Source organism: Pygoscelis adeliae, unplaced genomic scaffold, assembly GCF_000699105.1.
Source record: "Pygoscelis adeliae isolate BGI_AS28 unplaced genomic scaffold, ASM69910v1 Scaffold148, whole genome shotgun sequence".
In the NCBI taxonomy this organism is placed as follows: Eukaryota; Metazoa; Chordata; class Aves; order Sphenisciformes; family Spheniscidae; genus Pygoscelis; species Pygoscelis adeliae.
In genome coordinates this window covers 1080442-1104303 of record NW_008825258.1, presented here as the reverse complement: position 1 = coordinate 1104303, position 23862 = coordinate 1080442, and the positions used below count along the sequence as shown (strand labels likewise).

At 41.7% G+C, this 23862-nt stretch overlaps 1 protein-coding gene across 1 annotated transcript in view; it reads right to left on the bottom strand.

Moving 5' to 3' along the window:
* The window catches only part of PTPRG (protein tyrosine phosphatase, receptor type, G), a gene marked incomplete at its 5' end in the record, with an annotated part of 319745 nt that overhangs the window by 181066 nt on the left and 114817 nt on the right, over positions 1-23862 (bottom strand). The window contains 2 exons of the mRNA XM_009329498.1: positions 4732-4880; positions 9942-10121. Coding sequence (XP_009327773.1) covers positions 4732-4880; positions 9942-10121 — 329 coding nt within the window. The remainder of the gene's footprint in view (positions 1-4731; positions 4881-9941; positions 10122-23862) is intronic.

Here is a 23862-nt window from a genome sequence, read left to right as displayed (position 1 = left end):
TGACTGGTCTCAGTTTATTCCCTGTAGTAAAGGTTTTTGTGCACTGAATACCACACATTTCTTCTACATTAATGACATTGATTGTCTTCTGCCTGTGATAATATAAAACATCAGAATTTAAGTGATATAATGAGAGGTAGGATAGCACACAGTGGTAAACTTTGGCAAGGAGATCTGAGCATTCATGTTAGAGCAACTAGCTGTAGATCTAGACCACGCTGAAGTTAGTATGTATATTCAAAGGGAAAACAAAGAGAATCAAAGAAGTAGCAAGAACAAAGACACCATTAGAACCTGGAAAGTCTTCTAAGAAACACGCTTAAAGAAGAGCAAGAATTGTTAATGCAAATGATTGTTTTGTAATAATAATTTAGTAAAATGAATCTATCAACATAACGTAAAAGCTTGTTAATCAACAAGCAAGGGTGTTAGCTCTTCATTTTCTGCTGGGATGGTTTTGGGGGTTTTGTTGGGGGTTTTTTTTGTTTGGGTTTTTTTTTGTGGTTTTTTTTTTTTTAATGGAGAAGAACTCAAGATCTCCAAAAACATGCATGTTGGCACTTGTGGGTACGAAATGACATTGCTATTTCAGCAGCCAAGCTGATGTTCCTATTACCAATTTGGCCTAGACGGTGCAAGTTTGTTCATGTAAGATTAAAGGGATGAGGTCTCTATGGCATATTGCAGTATGGTCCTTGGAATAAGATTCTCATTTACTAAATAAATTACTGTATATTACTGTATAATGGTGTTCACATTATAACTGACAATTAGCACCATTAAAGAGAAAGCTCATAAACAGCCAAAGCTCACATCAAATTAACACAGTCATGATTAAAATCACTCTTCTGATTTCTGCTCTTCACAGAAATAATCAGCATTTTGCATAAAAATGAGTAAGAAGCCGCTCAAAAAAATCACAGTTATGCTGGGACGGTGGTACCCAACTCCTCCAGCACAGCACAGGCGAGCACTGCCACGTCAGCTGTTCGCTCGCCTATGAGATGTCAGGCGCCGGGTTTCCCCCCTAGCAGGCAGCCCACGTGGCGTGCCCTGCCTGCCGCAAGCTCTGCGCAGGCAGGGCTGGTAACCGGTGCGGTGACACTGGAGATTAAAGCACTGCAATTACTCCTCTTGGCTCTAATGAGGGGAACCTGGGTTCCCTCCTGGCCTGAGGGAAGCTCATCTTCTTTATTTTAATTTTGTCACTTCATCATTTAAATGGTTTCTAGTGTTTGCATGTTCATTTATACTGCTTCGACTCCAGAAAGAAAAAGAAAAACCTGAGTAATTATAGTGGAGAAGAACAATAACAAAATACAAAGGAGTCAGCAATTCATTAAAATTTAGAGAATGCAGTGTTAAAAACTTTTCTTAACTTGAAGAAAAAAGGAGAGAGACTTTTTCTAAACTGGCACAGAGCCCGCGTCCTCATTAGGATTCACGCTCCACTCACACAGCAATACGCTAATGGTATTGCTTTAATCTTCAGCATCACAGCACTAGTTCCTGGCCTCACCCAGATGATGGTGCTAAAATGGCAAGAAGGAGGGAAAAAGAAACTTCAGGCCAATGCTGACCAGGCCTGGTATCAAACTGGAACCTGGCTGCAGATGAAAGTTTGAAGTACGTGGACATATCTGTTCATGAGTACGTCAGAGACGGCCAAGCTCATAATGGCTTCATAAGGCTCAAGTATCACCAAGGAAAATCTAATCAATAAATAAGCTATCAAGACCACATAATGAAAGAATACAATTACATATGCCATGCTTTGAAAAGGAATCACAATATGCTACATATGCATAAAAGTACTGCAAGATAATACGCCTTTGATCCAACACGCCTTTAAAGCAGGAAACAAAAGGATGTTCTCATATATCTTACCGACTAATTTAACGTATAAATCACAAAAAAATATGATCCAGATGGGCTTCAATGAAGGAAACCAATTAACGTAGACAGCCTTACCATCTGACACATTAGTTGTAATAATAAAAACCAAACAACATGGTCAACCAGTAATGCTCTGTATTATATCTGACATTTCTAATTAGTTTCTGAATCCTCTTCAAGAAAAAAGACTACCAGCAAGCACTTTGTTTCCCAGAGGAAAAAAAGTCTAAACTTCATGTGCACAGAGCACAGTCTATGGATGAAGCTGATCTATCCGCGTTCCCTTGGGATGTGCTTTGGAACTAATGGGTTTTGCATAGTCCACATCTGGTTGCACAATTAGACTCAGAAAATGTTTCCTTTCAGCTGCATCGCCACTGTAACTGCTGCAGACCTGGAATGCCAATACCTGCACGCTCCTTAAAAGCTTTACCTACGTCCACGAGCTCAGAATAATCAGAGTGATTTGGGCTTTGCTTTCTGTAGGATAGGATTTTGTTTTTTCCTTTCTACAGCCTTCCTAGAAATGCCACTTCTCAAATGAAGTACAGTATTTCTGGCACAGATCTCCCAGCATCAAGCAATTAGGGTTGCATCAGACAGTTGCAAGCTGAACTACAATTAGCATTACAAATTAAATGCTCCACCATGCATACATGTACAGTTACTGTTTGAGAGGTCTAACCCCAACTATGAGGACTGTTTTTGCATGTATTGGCAAGAAGGACTCAGTTTCATCACCTTAGACCTACTGGACCCTTCAAGATCCACCCATGAAAATCCTTTTCAGCACATGACTGGAATCTGGAATTCTTGGGTAGGAGGTAGATAGCATCACAACAGGGAAAGGCTTGGTTTGGAAACTGCTCTTCCTTTACAATATAGTAAAGGAAAGGCTGTGGGAATTCTGCTGATGCCATCATACCCAGGAAGGCCAGAGAACAGAGGTTCATGTCATTGCAACAAATACAAATCACTTGGAAAATTACATTTTCATTATTAGGATTAACACTAAATCTATCTGATACAGCAATTTATTTTGCACAGCATTCATAAACAAGTGACCTAAATTCTGAAAGGCAGTCTTTTTTTTTTTTTTCCTTCATTTTTAAAGTAGAAAAAAATTAGTATTCTAACCAATTGAAAAGAAAATGAAGAATATTTAAACCAAAGGAAAATTATTTCTTAAGAATTTGCTTTTTTCCAAAGTAAAATAGCTTCCATTCATCAAGCCAGCATCAAATAGCCTTGGCATCATAAGAAAGGGTTTGTGAAGTGGAAATACTATTTCTGACACAAACAAGAAGGCCCAGGCTCCTTTACCATCTCCACTCCCTGAAATTTCAGAAGAGGAGTTGACTGGCTCTGTAGACTTCCTGAGTGCTCCTTCTGCCACCCAGAAATAGGTTTACAAATATCAGTATTGCCAACTGAGACAGACAGGGCAGCATGACAATGTTTGGACCTTTGCTCCATGTGTTCAGGGGTGGACCCTTGTGAGAAATCACAGCTACATCAAGCTAGAAGCTGTTGGAAAAGCTTGTTAAAAAGAAGATAAAAAATCTCTGCCTCACAGAACATCCAACGTACAGGTTCAGAATTGGGAGACAAAAAATGGCTTCTAATTCTTATGTGATGGGGCAGTTGGAGCAGGGAGGTGAAAATCAGAGGTTTTGGTCATGCACCAGAGTCTATTACAACCTCTCTTTGTGCTTTGGAAGCCCCTTCCCATCTCCTGAAAAATGTGACTTGGCTAAAGCCACACGTGATGAATTATGGCAAGCTGGGGGCTGAATCAAGTTCTCGCAAGACCCAGCTCACAAGACAACCATTTCTGCCCACACGTGAGCTTTCTGGACAAGCGCAGCTCCCCGCACCCAGCTCATGTCCACACGCCACGGTCTGAAAGTGCTTATCTGCTTACCGACAGGCAAAGGTAATCCCAGATAACATCTGGTTTATCTCACCATGCAAAACCTTGAATACAGAGTGAAAAGTATCAACAAACTCTATTGACACGGAAAACATTGCACGGATGACAGAGTGACCTAGGACTATCAGTCACAAGCCAAGACCCAACCGCACCAGGCTCCACAGCAGCCCATGGCGCCGGGACCCTCCCTGCCATCTAAAGGCACGTCCTTGCGGTCAGCTGCAGACAGCCGCCCAGCCCCGTGCTCTGAACACGGCCGCGTTCGCAGGGTGCTGTGCTCAAGCCGATACCTTGCTCCCGCTGCGGCACAGCGCTCTGCTATGATAGCTGGGCGGCTGGCAGTCCGGGGCTGGCTCGGGTCCAGCTGGCTCCTGCACAGGCAGAGCAAACGCACGGCTGTTTGCACAGATCTATGTAGACGTCCTGTTAGCACAAGGCAAGGCACCGCAGCTGAATACAGGTAGAGAGAGGGCCTTACATCTGTGAGGAAGCAATACCGACGAAAGACAGCGGTCTCAGCACGACGGCTCCCAAACTGCTGCTATTTGTTTGTCAGCATCATGGGAAAGAAAAGATTTGGAGGACAACGAGGTCACTTTGTGGATATTTGCAAGGAGATCCTCCCACACATGAAAAGCTTATGGGAGAATCGAGAAAAGTGGCTGTTTGCAACTTAACCCATGGGACGTGAAAGCTGGCAACGCTAGCAAAGCAGAGCTCAGAGCTGACATTGCAAAAGCACATAAGAGATGATAGATAGAGCGCTGCGAGAGCCGGAAGGGCCTTGAAAGTGATATGTTCACTGAAGGAAACATTGCCCTATTTCACAGTTGTCTCAAACTACAGCAATACATTCCGATTTTATTTTTTTCGAGAACATAAGCGCATGTCTTTCCACTCACCTCAACAGGGAACCTCTTGCCATTGATGCTGTGCTCAGAGCCAGCCGATCCGTTGCTTTGACCCCAGTGAAACTCCACTTTCTCTGCCTTGAATCTGCCCGGCAACCCAGCACCGCTGACAAAATAATCGTCCTTCAGCAGGATAGCAACTGCACACACAGAACAGGGCGAAAGACATTCTTAGCACAGTTCTTCTGAAGCATTTACAGTTTTTGCTCATTATATTAGAATACTTCTAATGCAAGTACAATGTTGGGTCATCATTTTCCTCTTTACAGGGATTGGTTTAAAAAAAAAAGTCTACAAGTAACGCTGGCTAATTATGGAAGTGATTATGAAGTTACATAGACTACAGAAAATCCCAAAGTCCAAATTTCTCAAGGACTTTTTGCCCTCCTTATTTGACTTTGATTAAAATTTAAATGGCAAACTCCATCAAAACTTGTTTAATGTGGTTCTAGAGAGTAATGGCTGACCACGTTCCTTGGCCTTACAAACCACTGAAGGTCTGTAGATCACAAGTTAGGAAAAGAATGTCTCCTCTGTTTGTTGGATTTCCTCTATTTTGTTGGGGGTCCCCTGTGCCCTGTCCCACCTCTGCTGCTGGACATGGCGGGTACCTTCCTTAGCCTCCCTGCTCCTCCTTTCTGTAAAATGGGGAGAATGACAATAACATTTTTGAGACCCACTCATGAGACGTCCTCCATAAGAACCGGGTTTTATTACAGTAACTGACATTATTATTATGTGATTCAATAAGCGTCAAAAGGATCTTCCTTGTATTTTCTTTTCATTTCCAAAAGCCTTTGTATTTTATGTAACAATTAAAGCTGTAGGTCCAAATAGAGGGCAAAATCATATGGTGGAAGCTGGTACATGTTACAGGGGAGGTCTGTGGTCCAACCAAGACTGAATCCAGCTTTCAGAAAATTCCTGTCTGCTGCTCTCACTACAAGATCATCTGCCTTTCTAGCATCTCCCATTTTTAATATGCATGATTCCTAAAAATTACTCCCTGCAAAATCCGTTCTTCTCATCCCTTACAAAACTGTTGCTTAAAAACAGAACTAAAATTAGAATTTTGTTCTTGTAAAAGCCGTTGCAGACCACCGCTTGCTGTGCCCAGAATCCTGTGATTAAAGTTTTTGGGTTGGTTTTGGGATTTTTTTTTTTTTAAACGGGAATAGCATAACCCACAGAGATTTCTCTGTGTTCTCAAGCCAACTGTGTCATCACAACGGGAACATTAATATAAATCCAATTTTATTATGTAAGAGGGAGGCTTTTATTCACTGCTGAAAAAACAAAAAAGCCAGTTGTGAAATAAAAGTTATTCCTCTGTTGGTGAATCAGTGGCAGGCTTCGCTGCAGGCTGGGCTTTCTGCCGCACCAGGGCTGCCCTCTCGTGAGTCCAGACAGTTGGCTACAGCAGCCTCATCTCAGGTACAACTGTACAATTTAGACACATTGTGACTTTAAATCATTCATGTTAAAACCATCTAAATGTCAAATTGCATGAGATGTTCAGATGTTTCCAAATTGTGCCAGTGACATCACGGGGCTAATTTTCTTCCATGATTTCTGGTTCTTTTGGCACTCCCTTTGCAACAAAGTGTTTGTGTAGGAAGACGGGTGGTGCGGGACTGGCTGCAGGATACTACCTGGGTCAGCCAGGGTACTACTGGTGGTCACTGTCTTCTTACACCAAATCTGTGTAACATAAGTGACGGAAAGCACCACTGCTCTCTTCCTCCCTTAAAAAATTCTCAATGAGCTCAGCAGTATTTTAAATACTGAAAGTCTCACTCAATTGGTTATAAATTCCAAAGATAAAATTGTAGGAGATGAGGAATACAGGAAAGCAGATTCCTGTGCATCTGTTAAAAACCTCTGTGGGGATTCAGTTGCATCTAATAAATATTTGATAGTTCCTAAATCATTTATGGCTCTGTCAGGGGTCATTTTACTTGTTTTAGATGAATAATTAAAAGGATAATTAGGAGGATGTACAGTCTGAAATGTTCATCTAATTGTTCATTTTACAGTATTTCTTAAACTGCTGAGCTGTACAACACATGTTCCCATCACCTTCCTATCTTAGCAGCATCCCCTTATTGCCAGCGATTTGGAGGCTTCCCTCCCTTCCACGTGATCTCTAGTATTCAGGACCGGAATAAACAAACATCACCTTACCGGGCTTCAGGAGCCACCTCTTTTATCCAATGATTTCTGTAGAGTGCACAGCAAAGAATCAACTCCCAAAGCCCACTAATTTAAAATACTATATAATTGAGATTACAAAACCAAAAGGAGGTGGTGCACAGCCACCAGGATCACAATTGCACGATGCTATTTGCAGGATCAGGGCTGGAGCTGTATGCCCTGATGAGGGCATATCACCCTTGTGATATGCGCTCATCACCCTCGTGAGGGCAAAAATAAACCTGGACACAAAGCAGCTCTTCCCCTGCCTTAGCAGAGTGGCTCTGATGGTCAGGACCAGGCAGAGTGATGCACATCACATCACGTAGGAGAGGTACTCAACAAAAACACATCTCTGGGCAGAAATTTTAGTAGGTTTCTCTAAGTGGAAGGAGTTTTTAGAAGTTCTCAGTGACCTAAAAAGGGGTAAAGTAGCAATGTCTGTGTAATGCTGGCAAGGGTACTGCTCCCATGGGGCAGGCTGGGCTCAAAGAAGCCTTGTCAGCCTCAGGCCCGGCTGACACCAGCTAACAATTATAAGGTGGCACAAATGAGAACTACTAATGCAAATACAACTATGAAATGTGCTTATAGTCTCCAAGTGCTTTTTACCACTTGGGAACCAGCTACTATGGTGATGAAATCGAGCCCACATTAGTGCCTTTGCCAGTGGAATCATGCACAAAAGCATTTCTAGTCGAGACAGGGGCTTACTGAACCCATTGCCATTTTCTGAATGAAACGCTGTTTTCTGTACATTGTCTACCTGATGGGGTAGAGGGGGAGGGAAGGGAAACAAGAAAGAGCACAACAAATCTAAAGAGCAATAACCTCTTTACCTTTTAACATTTCAGAGCATAAAAATAACTAATTGTTCTATCCTAAAAGAAAAATTACTAGGTCCAATAGCAGTAACAATAACCCAAGTAACACATTTCCTGCCAGTTAATGAGCATCAAGGTTAAGCGCCTTTGGCTTTTCCTCGGACCCCCGTCTCTTTTAACCAGTCATTAATTGCTGAGAAATGCCCTCTACATCCGTCACCATTGCCTAAACAGATATTTAGTTTACTGTCTCTGTCAGTCTGCAATATGAAGGTCTCATGTGGCCATCTGCTCCAAGACTCTGCTGCCAAAATGCATCGCAATTTATGGCACGACCTGCCTCTATATTCTACCCACAAGCCAAAACATCCTACCGGGTTTGCTGCTCTACCACTTACCACCTTAAAAATTAATCCCAGGCAAGTTTCTTCAAAAGGTCAGAAAACCAAGAAAAGGAATGAGACTTGATAAAATAAGGGAGGAGTTAAGAGCTCAGCAGAAGAAATCAGGGATGACAGCAAGGCAAAAAGAGTCTTCATGTTACCAGTAAAAGGACGTAAGTTACCAAGAAAAGTGACAGTTACTGTTGCTCTGCGAAGCAATAACTTGTCATCAAAAATCCATACCCCAATGGGTGAGGAAATCAAATATAGCAGCAGTGCTAAAATCACTCAGAAGAGAAGGCTGAAGATACAGCTTTCATTGCCAACTGCGTGGAGACTGGAAAATTTGCTGGCACGTTTTGGTTCAACATGGTTTCCTATTATATGTGCAGCAATATGTTCCTATTACACATACAGTATAGCATTAGCATCTTTCTTAGAAGAACAGCACCATCACTTTTCTAAATTACATTTATTGCTGGTTACCACAAACACCCCTCTGTGACCAAAGGGGCAGGGTGCATAACATGAATAGATTAATTAAGCACCAAATTTCCATAGCATTCAACCTTGCCTGAGCCTCATGTTGCTACAAAGGGCAACAAGGTCAGGATTTCAAAGCAGAGAGGAGCATTTCTTAGTGAAGCTGGAGAAAACTCTCAGTAATGCATCAAAAACCCAAGCTATGCTTGGTGGTCGCTGATGTTATCTGGATTTGCTTTGCGGTGAAAGAAAACAGGATCACAGCCTGTCACTCCATCTCATCTGAGGGACAACTCCTCTCAACTCCCGCTAAGATCCTGAATTGCTGGAACTAGATCTGAAGCGTTTGCTGGACTCCAGGTTGCGGCTCAGATCCAAAGTCCCCTGGAAGCAATGGGTGTATCTGAGGTCACGCTGCGTGCACAGCTGTGCTGCAAACTCCCGGAGCGGGTACATGCCCTGGGTTTTGCTAGTAGACCTCTGAACTAGGGACATGTTACGTAAAGCATTATAGAGATGCATGTCGAATGTTAATAAAGATAAAAATATACTTCCAATAAATAAAATTGAATTAATTAGTGGTTTAATCCAATTCCCTAAAAATATTTGACCTTGTCAAATGAAGAGGGTGGCCTTATAATTTCTGCTTTTTACATTTTTAGAATTAAAGAGTAATCAAATGCACGCGGCTTTGCATATAAATCAACCTTGACCTTTTGGTGAACTGTTTTGGTAAAAATAAGCAGTACTCCGACTGTTCTTTTCACTAAAAGCCAGAACAGACAGAGCAGAAGAGGATTCAGTTCAGCGAAGAACACAGTGCTATAATCATATCAGAAACACATTAATAAGCCCCTACTACTCTGAGCAGTTATTGCTCTTTCTTCTCTAAAACCTTCCAATTTCTAAGACTTCCCCTTTCCTACAAAAGTCTGAGTCTTGCATCTCAGCATTCTTTTGGATTAGATGTTACAACCTCCCAAAGCTGATAATTCAAGGTTACACCTTAAAACTCTTATACAGCCTTTTATTCTGAGCAACAACTGACTACCAAGAGAATCATTTTATACCGAGAACCTAAAAAAAAACCAAAATCCCTTAAAAAAAACCCTTAAAATCAATCTGCAGAACTAGCTTTGCACAGAATGTAGAGGCAGAGATAGGTGGCTGCTGCTGGAAAATTATTATTTAAAAAAAAAAAAAAAAAAAGGCAGCAAAATCCAAACAACAGAATAATGAAAAAGGAGGAGGGTGGAACATGGCTTGAATTTTTAATTGACTGCAGGCAGGCTCCGGAGACAAACAGAAAAGAACATACCCGTTTTTCCTGTGTTTTTCATCCAAGTCTTGTTCGAAGATTCATTGTCGAAACCATCAAGCTGCAGTTCTTGATACTCATCTCCAACATGCGCCTGATGGTCTACAATGTCTATGGGAGACTGGTGAGACCCTCCGCACTTCTCACTGGAAGTAACCCAGTGCTCAGGACCATAGGTACCTGTTAAAAAATACCAACGCCAATTAACATTCCAGTGGCTCAATAGTTCTGGGTAACTCTTAAGTAAGACGATGAAGCACTTAAGCTCCCCAGGTAACTCCACAGTTACACTTCTTGCATTTGAAAGAGGTTAAGACTTGTAAACTTAGGACAAGACTGAAATCCATTAGCTTTGAGCAGTACTCCAACTTTGCCTCCAGCAGTAACGAACAATGGCCTTTTTTAAAATTATTTTTAAATTCCTATTCTGTAAAACTATCTGCAATTCCCAAGTTCCCCTCGTGCGTATGTTATGAATTAGCATGGCGTTAGAGGAACTTTCCTAAAGCTTCAGCCTTAATATATTAGTATATCATTTACTTTTTCACAAGACAAATAATGTACCAGCTATCCATTAACTCGTGTTTGTGTAATACTCTGCTTAGATAATATGATCTTTATTAATGTTCTCATTTCTTTTGGAGGTTTTGAAGCCAGAAAAGATGAAAAGAAAGAATTAAATGTATATTAGTAAATTTGAAGAAAACAACAAAGGGGGAAAAAAAAAATTACTCTGGATGGAGGAGGTATAGAGGACAATGACCTGTCAAGGAAAATACCGATTTCTTTTGCTGCTGCTCTTACACGAGTTTTCTGTTTTCTTTATTAGCACAGTCTGTTCTCACCTGATGTAAACTACTCTCTCAAAACAAGTCAAGTCAAATATTAGCAGTAAATGAGAAGCTACAAGGACTGATGGGCAGTGTCTTACATGTGCATCTGTACCTGCGCACGTCAGAGCCATCCATATTACATGACAGCTAGCCAAAAGCAGACACAGAGCCAAACGCTGTCACCTCTCCTCCCCTCTACTCTCTTTTTTTGATTTAAAAAAATTACAGGGAGGAGTTTAAGTTCTAGAAAGCAATATAGGCTTCTGTAATTTGTGAGCCCATCACTAGCCACTGTGCAAGGTCAGTAAGAGAAGAGCATGCTACAGCTGCGAAGAGATAGGACACCAGCAGCCTCTGTCCCCAGCACGTCAGGGTCCTCGTGGGCTCAGCATAACGCTTTAAAGTATTTTTCAGTAGTTTAAGATATTGCTGTTATCACAGCTGTCCACCCAACTCACAAAGCACAGGAGGAGGAGTGCATCCTGCCCCTGTTCCGGAGCTTTCACCAGCTCCAGATCACTTTTTGCTGTATTAATGAGTCCTCAACCCCCAAATTGTTTAACTAAATTTCGTGACAGGATTGCACCAGCACTGCTGCTGGGAGAAGGAAAGCAGCAGTGTCTTACGGTGTGGTGGTGGAGCTGCGAGAGGCAATATCGCAAACCACCACTAAACCTGCCAGCCAGAGGTTGTCTGCCACAGCCCTAACCCACCCTGCCCATTCTGCGAGGTTCTCCAGCACAAACAGTCAAAAAAGATAATACGTAAAAATAAAAGGTGTCAGGCAAAGACCTTGTCATCCCCACCAAATACCAGCTTTAGATGCAATATAACACCAGGGGCCCTCGAGAGCACACACAGGAGGATCTCCAGTGAATTTCAAATTTCTCTTATGACCTCCCTCTCCAACTCTTAACTTGTATTATCGGAGACTAAGATATTATCTTCCTATGAGCGCTAACAGTGGTTTAAGCTCCTGAAAGAACAGCACAGAGATCTTCTAAAGCGCTTTTTGCTCACAGTTCTTGAAGTGCTTTACAGCAGGGATCAGCACCATTATTGTCACGTAAAGACAGGGAAACTGGTGGCCTGAGAAGGGAAGCAATTTGCCCAAGCTCATCTACCAAAACCAAGTTACAACCCAGAGTTGAACTCTGCTCTCCTGAGAACCCTGATGTCATACCTGTATCGTACGTCCAAACTACACAGTCAGCACGTCTGTTCGATAGGCAGACAGCAGTAAGTGATACACCAATATACATTTATTACCCTTGCATCTAAGAAGTGTATGTAAATTCAGTTAGTGCCATCCAAACCCAGCAGTTGTGAAGGCCAGTTCTTTGGCCCCTGGGTTTTAATCTGACTAGTTGCAAAATGCATTCTTCTTATCTTCCCGTGGGCTAATTCAGGACACTTCATCAATAGCAAGATTCTGTGCTACAGTCATCACACATGAATGCTGCATGGTAACCAAAACAACAGCAAGAAAGTGTTTTACTTTCAACTACAATTAGGCAAAATCACAACATCCTTTAAAAATCATTTACATTATCTGCCCAGGTTAAAAATCAGTTTCGTTTATCTCATGGTTCAACTTGTATTGTCAGCAAAAGCCACTTTCAGTTCATTTCCCAATGTACCACAACCAAGGAGAACAGAATTATTAAAAACCCTACATGGGGAAAACCAAACATGTTCCACTCAAACACAGATATTTTTCCTGACTCAGGATGCTCTTCGTAATTGGTTTGCAGTGAATTAATTGGCAATTCAGATTTACTTTTCATATAACCTTGCATTTACTCCATGAAATTTGGGAATTTGCTTTAAAATGTTTAGTACTACACATAATCATCAAACCTGCCAGCTCTCCTTTTTTGGCTTTGTTATAAACATGGGGTAAGCTTTTCAAAAGCACTCTGCTCACAGAGGCTATCGCAGTGGTTTCAGCTGTGCATTCAAAAGGAGCTGTGCACTGAAATTTTTCTTTTTTAAGTATTTTGGTGACCCTTCAGTCAATGGGGAGATTTTTTTTTTTTTTAGTAGGTGGATTTATTTTAACAGGGACTGTAGGGTTCCTTCCATGCATCTTGTCATAAAGACTTTTTTTTTTTTAAAGCATAGCCAGCTCTCAACCAATTTGCAGTGAAAACTGTCCTGTCAAAATGAATAAAATAAGCCATAAGGGTAAACAAACCAACCAACCACCATGTTGAATTAAAACCTCAAGTGACTTAGGTACCTGGACTGACTCTCGCTGAAATGTAGTTTTTCACAGACCTTTAAAGGCTTGTATAGCTTTGTATCATTTTAAAAAACATTAAGGGTGCTTTTTTTAAATTAAACTTGTTTGGATTAATTAAATAGCAATAGATATCTTTCTATAACTACAGTAGCTTCACTTGGTTCTAAATCTATAATTTACAAAAAAAAGCCTAGCAGTATCTGCTCTCTTCATGTGACAGTATTAGTTTTTATGCATAAAATGTTTCTGTATTGGTGCTGAATTATTAAAGAAAAATCTAATGCAATGAAACTCTCTCAGCAATTCAAAACCCCAACTTAGTGCTGGTGCAGTGACTCCAAGTCCTGACATCCCAAATTACAGTCATAAGGCTAAACTCTGATTTAGAGGTTCAAGACCTGCTAGTTACAATCAGCACAGGATTTTATAAACGGCTAGGTTTTCCATTAATTTCTTTCAGAAGTTTTTGATATGCAAATTATTACATGCAATACGACCTACACCATTATGGCAGCAATTCTAGACAGAAATAGAGGCCATGACCCCAACATCTCCATTCCCAGCTGTACAGGATTGGGGCCATCCCAGCTTTAACAATTAGCGTGAAAAGGCAAAGCAGAGCTAGGGGGGTGAGAAGCAAATTTGTATTTTTGAGTTTGAGACCAAAGTAAATAAATTATATCCCCTCCCCAGAAAAAAATAGCTCAACAACCTATAAAATGTAATCAAGAATAGTGCAGTGGGATTCATTTATTCACTGATAGCCATCAGAAGGTTTAAGCCTAAGTGCCTGCTTTTTTCCATGGACATTTAAGTGCAGTTTTAATTGAAACTGATCTTCCACTACAGATTTCAAATTAATTCTTCTTCCAAGTGTCTCATGCTCCAGACATCCTTGCCTTGCAAAAAAACCCTATATCATTAAAGGAGGAAATAGAACACTTTTTCTAAGCTTGCAGGTATTGATTACCTATTCCTTCCATCAAAGCACAATTGCCATTCTGCACTGTATAAATCTCTTCAGCGTTAGACACTTTATAAAGTACTGAGAATTATATCATTAATCATTTGCAGTTGCACCTGTCTTGCTTTATTGAATACTTTGTTTTTTAGAACTTTAAATAAATGCTTTTAAATAAAAACATGACACTAAATAAAGACTCTGTTTCACTTAAACCTAGTAAAAAAAATCTCTTCATTCTGTGTGTGATATTTACCCACCTGAAACAGGGTAACTGGCTATTTGTATTTCATTTTTCCAACAGTAAGCATCGTGGCTTTAATCAAATAAAATTTGGAATGAATTTGAGTTGGCCTTTTAAGGGCTGACAAATAATTTGGTTTTCAAAACCCAAACACAAGTTAAGAGCCCTCACCTGTGTTAATAAATAATACACATTTCCATTGAGATGGTGAGACAACCTGCAAGCAGAGGTAAACATCAGGCAGCCCCATCCTGGAGCTGGAGTATTTGATGCACGAGCAGCACAGAAACAGGCCGGACTGATAACATTTGGCATCCTCAGCTATTGAAATCAGTGTCCTGCCTCCAGGAAATCATGCCATCGGGTCCGACAGCTAAGTGCACACGCTAGGGAAGGAGGGCTGTATTCACCCCCCAGGGCAACCAAACGCATGGCATCAAGACAAGATGGCAACTGGAGAACACCTGAGTGACGGGATGGGGCTAGGGGGTAAGGAAAGCAGTGAGGAAAGGGAATTTGGCCACAGTGATCCCTTGAGCATTGCAGAGAGGAGGCCACCCACTCCCAGCTGTCGCGGGGTGTTTTCACACAGAGCTACATGGAGACTTGCTCTGTTCCCCGTCTCGGGCTGGCGCACAGGACAGAGCACCTCTCCATCGCAGCCCCAGTAACTCCAGCCCCACCAAAACCTTGCCCTGTGTCCACTTGCAGCTCAGGGAGCTGCAGAGCCCATCGATCTCCCGGGGCTGGCAACCTCGCGAGCTCATTTTGGATCGCAGCCAGGTCTCTGGGGACTTGACCTTATCTCCGCTGAAATCAGGGGCAAAGCGCCGCTGGCTTCCAAGGCGTGAAAGCAGAGCTGGGGTCAGGAACCTCAGCAACACCACCGCTTCTTACAGGCGATGTTTCAAACAACACGTAACGCCAGAGATGTTATCACCCATCCTTGTCTGAAATTACTTGATGCTTCCTAGATGGATTCTGCATTCTTTTCTCATGCAAAATCCTTCTGTCAGTGACTGCAGTATCTTTAATAGTTTTTTAATACACAGGCTGCTCTTTAAATAGAATCCAAGATTACTTTTTTCCTCCTTTTTACTGTACAACCAAAACAATGAGCAGTCTTCATTAATGAAAAACCATTAAAATAATGTATTCCGCCAAAATCTAATTAAAGCTTGTATAAAAACTTCCACTTTAAAAAAAATCAAATATATTTATTTTTCTTCCACAATCTTTTCTTTAAAACATCTCTTATTGAAACCACTGGCATTTCCTTGATTTTGAATCATTTTCCAATTAATGGATCAGCTACTCTGATACAGACTGGCGTGTGACACACATGCCTTCACACAACATCCAGATATAGTTTAACAGACATTAGCAATTTTTGAGTAATGTGATTTTGATCATTCATTTACAAATTGGGAAAGAGGTACAAATATCAACACTTGTGGTTTTTTTTTAATTTCACTTGTTTGTAACATTTTTCACAAAAATCTGATTTTAAATCCCAGGCCTGGCATGCAAAGAACTAGTTTAGGCGTTTTAATTTGAGGGTTTTTATTTGTTCTTATTGTTGATTTTTTTAACAAAATGAGCTCAGACAAATCTTCGTCTATACTTGATACCTCTTAACTTCTCATTTTTGAATGAAAATGGTAGTAATGATTGCAAAGCAACCAAAACCCCTCACTTCGGCAATTAAAGCAAATTAGCTTGGTCACTTCATGGGGACATCCTACCCCATCATCTTAATATGGGAGATCATTCATCCGTGATTATGTGCAAGGCAGATATTTACAGAGCCGTAAGTAAAAGGGCACTGCAGAAAGGCTTATATCCCTCACCCCTTTCTAGCCCTACTTTGTCCTCACTGCCCCACATGCAGACGGCTCTTGCCGTTTACTTGCACGGTCAGTTTTGTAACGCCAACAGCTATCCTCACGTGAATATGTGATCTATACTAAAGGCAGCATGCCCGTAGCTCATGTAAAGCAGCAAAGGCTCTTTTCTTGCTGGGTTGGAAGGATGTGGGACCAGCTCATCCAAAATAGGGCAAAAGACCTGCTAAGCAGTAGCTTGGTATCTTCTTGGATGGCAGTGGTATTTGGTCGAGTATGTTAGTGATGCCAACCAAGCTGGTTGCCTCTAGCATCTACCACAGGCTGCCTTCCTGCTTAAAGCACAGGAAACAAAATCAGAAAGGATTCAAGTGCTTAAAAGCCAGATCTCACTTGAAAGTCAATGGGGACAGTCTCTGACACACAATTTCCAAAAGCGTCTCGCTATTTCAGATATGTGACAGTATGATGCCATTCAGCGCAAGTGGGTATAAAGGGAAAATTCCAGGCTTCTCTTATGGCAAAATCCAACCAATTATTAAGGATGGATGGAATGAAATAGCATTTCCTCTTCACGCAAAAACCTCCCAACCTTTGCTTGCACAGCTCTGGATGGGTAGCTTAACTTAAAGGACCGCAGTAGGTAAGAACCTCTGCAAGCTTTACAGGCTCTGGATAAATAGGGATGCTTTACTTTGCGCGGACTGGCAGCTATGACTTGCCCACCCATCTCAGCATTTAGCTGAGCAACACTAAAGATGTAAATCTCTGCCTCTGAGTCCCTGTCATACTTGAACTGCTCCATCACGAGCCAAATCTCAAGAAACACTGAAAAGAAATGTCACCACCAGTAAACAAAACCAGTTCCTTTTTCCACACTGAGAAAGAACAAGGAAGTGGTGCCCTTGCTCAGCTACAAAGCAATGAACTTCTATACCAGGCTGAATTTTCAAACAGGAAAAAAAATAGTTTAAAACAATCAAAAATGAGTGAAATTCACTATGGAACTCAATGCATTTTAAGATCCTTCAAAAATCTCAGTCTGGGGCTTCTCTCTGTTACTTGGGACAAAAAGATTGAAACTGTTACTTGATGCCATAAACTAAGACTGCAGCATCACTTTTTGCCATTTAAAAGCAACTCTACCAGTAAGTCCAGGAAGGGACCAAAGGAAGGTGCTTATGCCATGTGAGTTATGACAGGAGGTAAGGCACATACTGCAGATCCAGATCAGCCAAAAAATCAGCCTCCCTTCACCCTCTCCTCTCACCTCCAGTTCCCTCCTACAAAGAAGAAATAAAGTGAAACCCGTAGGATGAAGCCTAAAGACTGCATAAGGCAGAAAAGAATTATTTGAATGACGTAGCTCTTGCTGAGTGATTTATCATGAGGCTGCAGAGGTAAAGGTATAAAAATTCCTGAAAGCCTTGATAAAAATCAGTGGCATCTTTCAGGGGCCTTCCCATTGCAGACAAAGCAATCAAATTGTTGAATCATTATATTAGGGGGAAAAGTTGCTGAAATTACACTGTCTTGCTCTAAAATGATGGCATACCAAAATCAAAGAGATGGAGAAGGAAAGCCTGTAGTTAGAGTTCACAGTGCTGTTTTGAACAAAGATTTCAGGATTTCCTACCCTGAGGGAAAAGGGCTTTTCATTTTATTATTCTCTGTCATCACTCTGTTTAACATGAGACACTCATGCTTGCAGAAAATTCCAATTACTGCTTGAAAAATGAGATCGAATACCAAGAGCAAGATCCTGAAGAGGTTGCTGAGACCCAAACAGGTCTAAGCATCATCCAGTCTGCAAGCTCAGTACGGAAAAGTGTGTGTAAGACGTGTGAGAGTCGTAAACAGCCAAGGACAGTTTTTTGGAGAACTGAAAGAAGCTGAAAGAAATTTTCCCCAAGAACAATCTCTGATAAGGGATATCTTAACCGGCAGTTGTTAGAACAAACACAAATACAGGAAGACGGAACAAAAAGGGTTTGAATTTAGATAACCTTTGAGCAACTGCTAGCAGCAACTTCAGAAGCACCAACAGCTCCTTTCTGCACCGATGCCACCACACCGACAGAAATGCCCAGCCATGGGGCTGTAAAAGTGAAGCTAATCTTCAAAACTGATTTTGTCAGTGATACCGTCTCACTGCCAAAATGTGGCAGGTGCAAAGAGAGAAAAGAAAGACTTAAAACCACGCTCCTAAATATAAACTATCCTATAATGTCTGCAGCTTTTAAACCTGAAGACAGTGAGGTGCATGTTCTCCTTAAATTTTCATATCCACAGATGCTACAATTATTGCTGGGTTCTTTAATTAAACCTTCTAATCTTCAATTATTTTTGGCAAAATTTTTTATGTGTATGTTTTCAAAACCTTTGCATTCCCTAGTATGTATGTGAACATCTGTATTACATAGTCACAAACACATTGTTGGGGTTTTTTTTATATATATCCCCCATACATATACATATTTTCTGCATCCTAGTTTTGTTCCTCAAAAAAGTATGAAGCTGCCATGAATCTTGTATGAAGCTCCCACTGTACCTATCAACCTGCCAGCAGCACAAATATATGATAAATGTCCAACATCAGGAAACACCAGGACCTTAAGACAAATGTTGCAGGAAGCTCACAGTAAAGTGGAGTAAGTGTAATTACCAAAACAAGCTTTTTCCATAAACATTTCAGGTTTTAGCATTTGTGAGCTGAATAATTTACCACCACAGAAAAGTGAAAATGGTACTAATTTTAGCTGTGCTGGCAAAAGAGTTTGGGGGTTTTTAAGGGGTGTCTCACACAATAAACTCTTGATAGACACAAGTAACGAGCTGTTGAGTTTTGTAACTCTAATACTTCAAAAATATTTATATTGAGCACAGAGCACAACAATATCAATGAAATCATTATGCAGAACTCACTGAGTGGGAGGATAAATTGTGGTATAGAAGGTGCCTGCTGGTGGCAAGTGACTGGGACAATATACATCTCCATCCTCTGTTTTTTTTATAATTTTCTGCATTTTTAATAAATGTATCTGACATCTCACACCATTCATTTCATAACTGAGGCCTTTTTAAAACTGCTTACCCTGAGCTGCATATAATAAACAAGGTGATAACTTACAATGTAAGGAGAAAACAGGAGATTATTTTATATGAAGACATTGTAAATTAACTTTCTTCTATTCCTATACTCGTTGAGTAAAGCTCCATGAAGGCTAGGGACAGACATAAAAATAGATTTCTTCCTAAAAATAATTTTAAAAAGTATAAATCCTAATGGAAATTACTGAATGAAGATGTATTATGAATCAATGCAGTAGCTCAACGACAGCACTTTGCGTGCTGGGAGGAAGACATACATTTCAGTAATGGGTGCCTCGGACAGGTCACGGGTGCCTCAGACAGGTCATGTCCAGGACAACTTTCTCCGCGGAAGGGTCTCTCTCTCTCACTATCCTTTTTTCCTTTACAGGGTAATAGCTGTATAATGACGGACCTTGACAGCAGAAATACTTATATTGCTGTAGTGCCCAAATACTGCAGAAGGAAGAGGGGGTCCATTCTTCCATGTACAGAGCAACAAACAGCTCCTGCCTTGAAAAGCTTACAACCAAACAATGCAAGACAGAGCTGCAAGCAACCCAACGTGAAGCACCTCAAATTTGAAAACATGCAGCCTTCCTGGGCTAACCTTCCCTATTTTGTAACAACTTTGCTTCATGCTGTCTTCTCCAAAGCCATCTCCCTGAGCTGCGTAACACACTAGCACAACAGAAAGGTGATCAACCTTCCCGTGGGACAGAAGAGAAAAGAAACACCAATTCTTCCAAAGAGCAAAGATAAAAGAAGAAATCAGTCTGGTGTTTCATGGAACTAAACAGATGAAGAAGGAGCACAAGCACATACAATGCTGATGTAAACCATCGTTCCATCTGGGCTACTCCAAGGAGAAAGCACAGCGTGAATAAAGCTCTCAGAAAATAAAACAGAGGAAAAAGAGGAAGAAACTGGGCAGGAAACTTTCCCACCCAAGAGCTGTTAGATGCAGATGGAGGCCGGGGGGGCTTCAAGAAGACTTTGTTGAAAGAAGAGGAAGGAGGAGGATCTGAATTTGGCTTGGTGCTAATTACAGCATCCTTTGCCAACACCCAGAGCAGGCAGAAGCGAGGCGGCCGAGCAGACAGCTTGCCACTCTGTGCCTGTGACCTTACAGCCGGATTGTGGGTGATGGCCCCTGTAGGATGCAGCCCAAGCTGAAACTGGGCAGCAGCCTGGGAGCGGCTGCTGAGCTGAAACTGTGGTAGAGAGACCTCAGGCTGTAGGAGGAGTGAGGCGAGAGGAAAACCTGCCAGCACAGGCATGGTGGGCTAAGGAACCCTTTTATGGTGGCATTTTGTCTTTAAACCAGAAATCTTGGCTTGTTTGAGGGCTTGACTGAGACCCTGCTGAAGCATCAAAGCTCCCGTGCTGCTGAATCTGCCCAGCGGCTCAGAGATGAACACTGAACGACACTGACAGTAATAAGCCGTGACATTTAAGTCAGGAAATCTCAAATTCCCATCTTGCTTCTCTGTCTCCTTCCTACCACCAGGAGCTACACGCTCCATTTCACTCCCTTACTTTATAAAGGGAGAAGTTCACCTGTCTCATCAGAGCATCTGCAAGGATTGCTCAAAACTTGAGAAGAGCTGCAGAGATAAAAAGTGCAGTAACTGTACAAGACTCAACTGTCCCACTACGGACTTCAGTACCAGGCTGCCTGCAAATGCATTTAGGAAATACACAGTTCCAATTACTTCTCAAAGCACCACAGACTTGATTCCTACTACTTCTCACATGTACCCTTAATAGCCTTGATCTCACCAAAGAAACTGCTAACGTAAATGATGCCTCACTGTAACTTAATTACCTCCAATTTAGGTGGGTACGGGAACAGAAAGTACCTTTTCTTGATTCCCATCTGTTCCTCGTAACTAACCAAAGGAGCCTTCCCCAGAGCTCTGTCTCTGAAAGCCAGCATGAAAAAAAAAAAAAAAGGAGGAGGAAAGAAAGGAAAAAATTGTATATTTTTATTGAATTTTTGCAGGATGTGGGTTAATAAAACACCCACAGAGAGCACAGAGCAATATAGAAAGGGAATAAAGGGAGGGAGGGCTGATATCAATAAAGCCTATCCAGAGGCACTGGTGGAGTGAGAGCACTCATGATTTCAAAAGAAATCTGCTACAAAAGTGATTTTCACTTGTTGCTTTGGCTCAGGTTTAAAATTACAAAAACCAGAAGTCTCCTAAGCAGAGGGTGGCTCAAAAAATAAAATCAGGAAGATAAAATTATCTGTTGCTGAAACACGTCACCTTCAGCTTTCCAATACCCCTTGTTGATCCTAACCTGACCAGAAGACAGCCACCATACTAGGACCTTATTGTTTAATTATATCACAGACAACACTGCAGTCCCTGAAATCACTCATTAAACCTTGACAAAAACTGGCTTTGCTATGATATTTCCTTTTTAGGTGAAGATCAACTTTTGCCAACTAAGTTCTTAATGGCATCCCTGTTACAACAGCCTTCTCAATCCAGCTGTCCCTTTCACTAATATGCACCAGTAAAATAGCTCCCGGGAGAGTTTCTGGGACATTGCCAGCTTTTACTTAACAACACATCGTGAACCCTGGCCTCAACTTCCATTAACATTCAGTCCATGTTTCTACCATTAATTTAAGAGCATCAGGAGTCGGAATAAATAGGAAGACAATAAGCAGCCATAGTGTCCAGCCTATGTACTCTAGCAGACAGCACCGCTTCTGTAGCTGAGAACACTTACAACCGTTTTTCTCATTTTTGTTCCATATCTGCCATTTCCAGTATGTTATGCTAAATGGCTTAAACTATTCAAAACCGGTTTAGTTTTCCAATTAGGAAAGTCCAGAGTTTAAAAAAACCCAACCAAACAAAAAAAAACCAAACCCAAACCAAAAAACAACAAACCCCAACAAACCAAAGTTATGAAAAGAACCTGATGTTCCTAAGGTGTATCTTAGTCCATCGCACCCCTCCTGCCTGGATGAGTTTTAGGTAGAAGCGTATTAGTTCTCGAGAAGAGCACCAGCAGCAGCCCTCCTCCTGCCCTGCTGTCCCCTGGCCCTGCGGTCTTGCCTGGCCAGGACAGGCAGAGCCTCTTTCCGCCTGCCGGCGCTGCCCTGCGGCGGGTAACCTGCATGCAAACGGCTGAGCAGCTGCTGTGGGGGAAAACCAGCTGCTGCAGAGAGCTGGCAGCAAAGCGACTGCTGTGATGGATGGAGTCAGGGCGAGCATTGCAGGAGATTCACTCCCACGGTACCAGTGGTGCACATTCAAACACTGAGTAAAAAAACAAAAAAACCAAAAAAAACCCAAAAAAAAGGCTGGGATAAATGTTCTTTCCTCCAGCATTGCATGAACGTTTCGTTTAAGGACTGTCACTTTAGGGACCGGTCACCCCAGCGTGCAGCTTGCAGGCTTTGAGCCACAGCTTGTCACCGAGATGAATTTTACCCAGGGCAAGGTAAGGAGCATCACCTGTCCCTTAACCTCCCTGCCTGCAGCTCTCACAGCTGCCCGCTCCCTCCAATGGGAGCGTCTTCACGTACCGCCACAGAGGATGCTCGGGAACAAGGCAGGTGCATTTGCACAGCTCTCCCCACCCCTCTCGGCCCGATGCGAGGAAGACAGCAGCCAGCTTTGAACACCCTTCCCTGTGCTGAATAGTCACAGCAGCATTTGGGCAGTCCACAGTGACATACACCATAAAATGGAATCTGGAGTGTATCACTTAACTGTGAAATCTGTAAGATATTGGATTTATATGGTGTCTGCAGAGCACATTAGAAGCACATCAGAAGCACATCATCATCATCATGTCTTTTCAAGACAGCCATAATTATTCAGGCTGTTATTCTATCTCACCGGTGCTTTTGAAAAACTATTTAATATTAGCAAACCCTCACTAAAACCAATGTTTTGGATGAGGGACTAATCTTCATATCAGTACACAGCCATACCTGGTCTTATCTACACTACCAATTCCCTGCTGATTGAGCGGATTCATTAACAACACAGTCTCTGGCGACTGAAATGAAGTCTCATTCTTCGTATCACTGGTGCCTTGCTGTTTGCTTTTCCTTCACAGTATGCACACAAGTAATTAACTTACTATGCTCCGCTAGCTCCTGACACATTACTTGGCATAGAAAAATTCACCAGCAGGTAGTTAAGCATGCAAAATATTTTCAGTCAAATGAACTTCCTAACAAAGCGCTACTTAAGAGAAATGCGTCTCTCTGATACAATGCTAACACACACCATACTGCCCGTACCAACAGGAGCTTCTCGAGTGGTAAGAAAAAAGTACACCATTTTTATCACTTTTGCTCAACATGTAGGAAGTTTCTTTAGGGGGAAAAACTGGCAAGCAGTAAAGATGTTCAGTGAAAGGATGAGCATGGAGATCAACCTGAGTGGACCTTGTGAAAGTCTGACGTAACACGGACAGACACAAGATCCATATGATACAGAAGAAAAAAGGGGGAAAAACCCAAAGCAAAGAGGAGATTCACTTCAACGCAGTGAATTACTGAGATTACTGGTGTCCAGAAGTACATTTCAACTTTTATATCAAATTAAAAAAGCTAACTTGCTATTTTAAGCATAGAGTGCTTTTAAGCCTAGAGTTCAATGACAGTGACAACTCGTTAAATAAAAACATGCAATTTATTATATACCCTACCTAAAAGACTCCACCCAG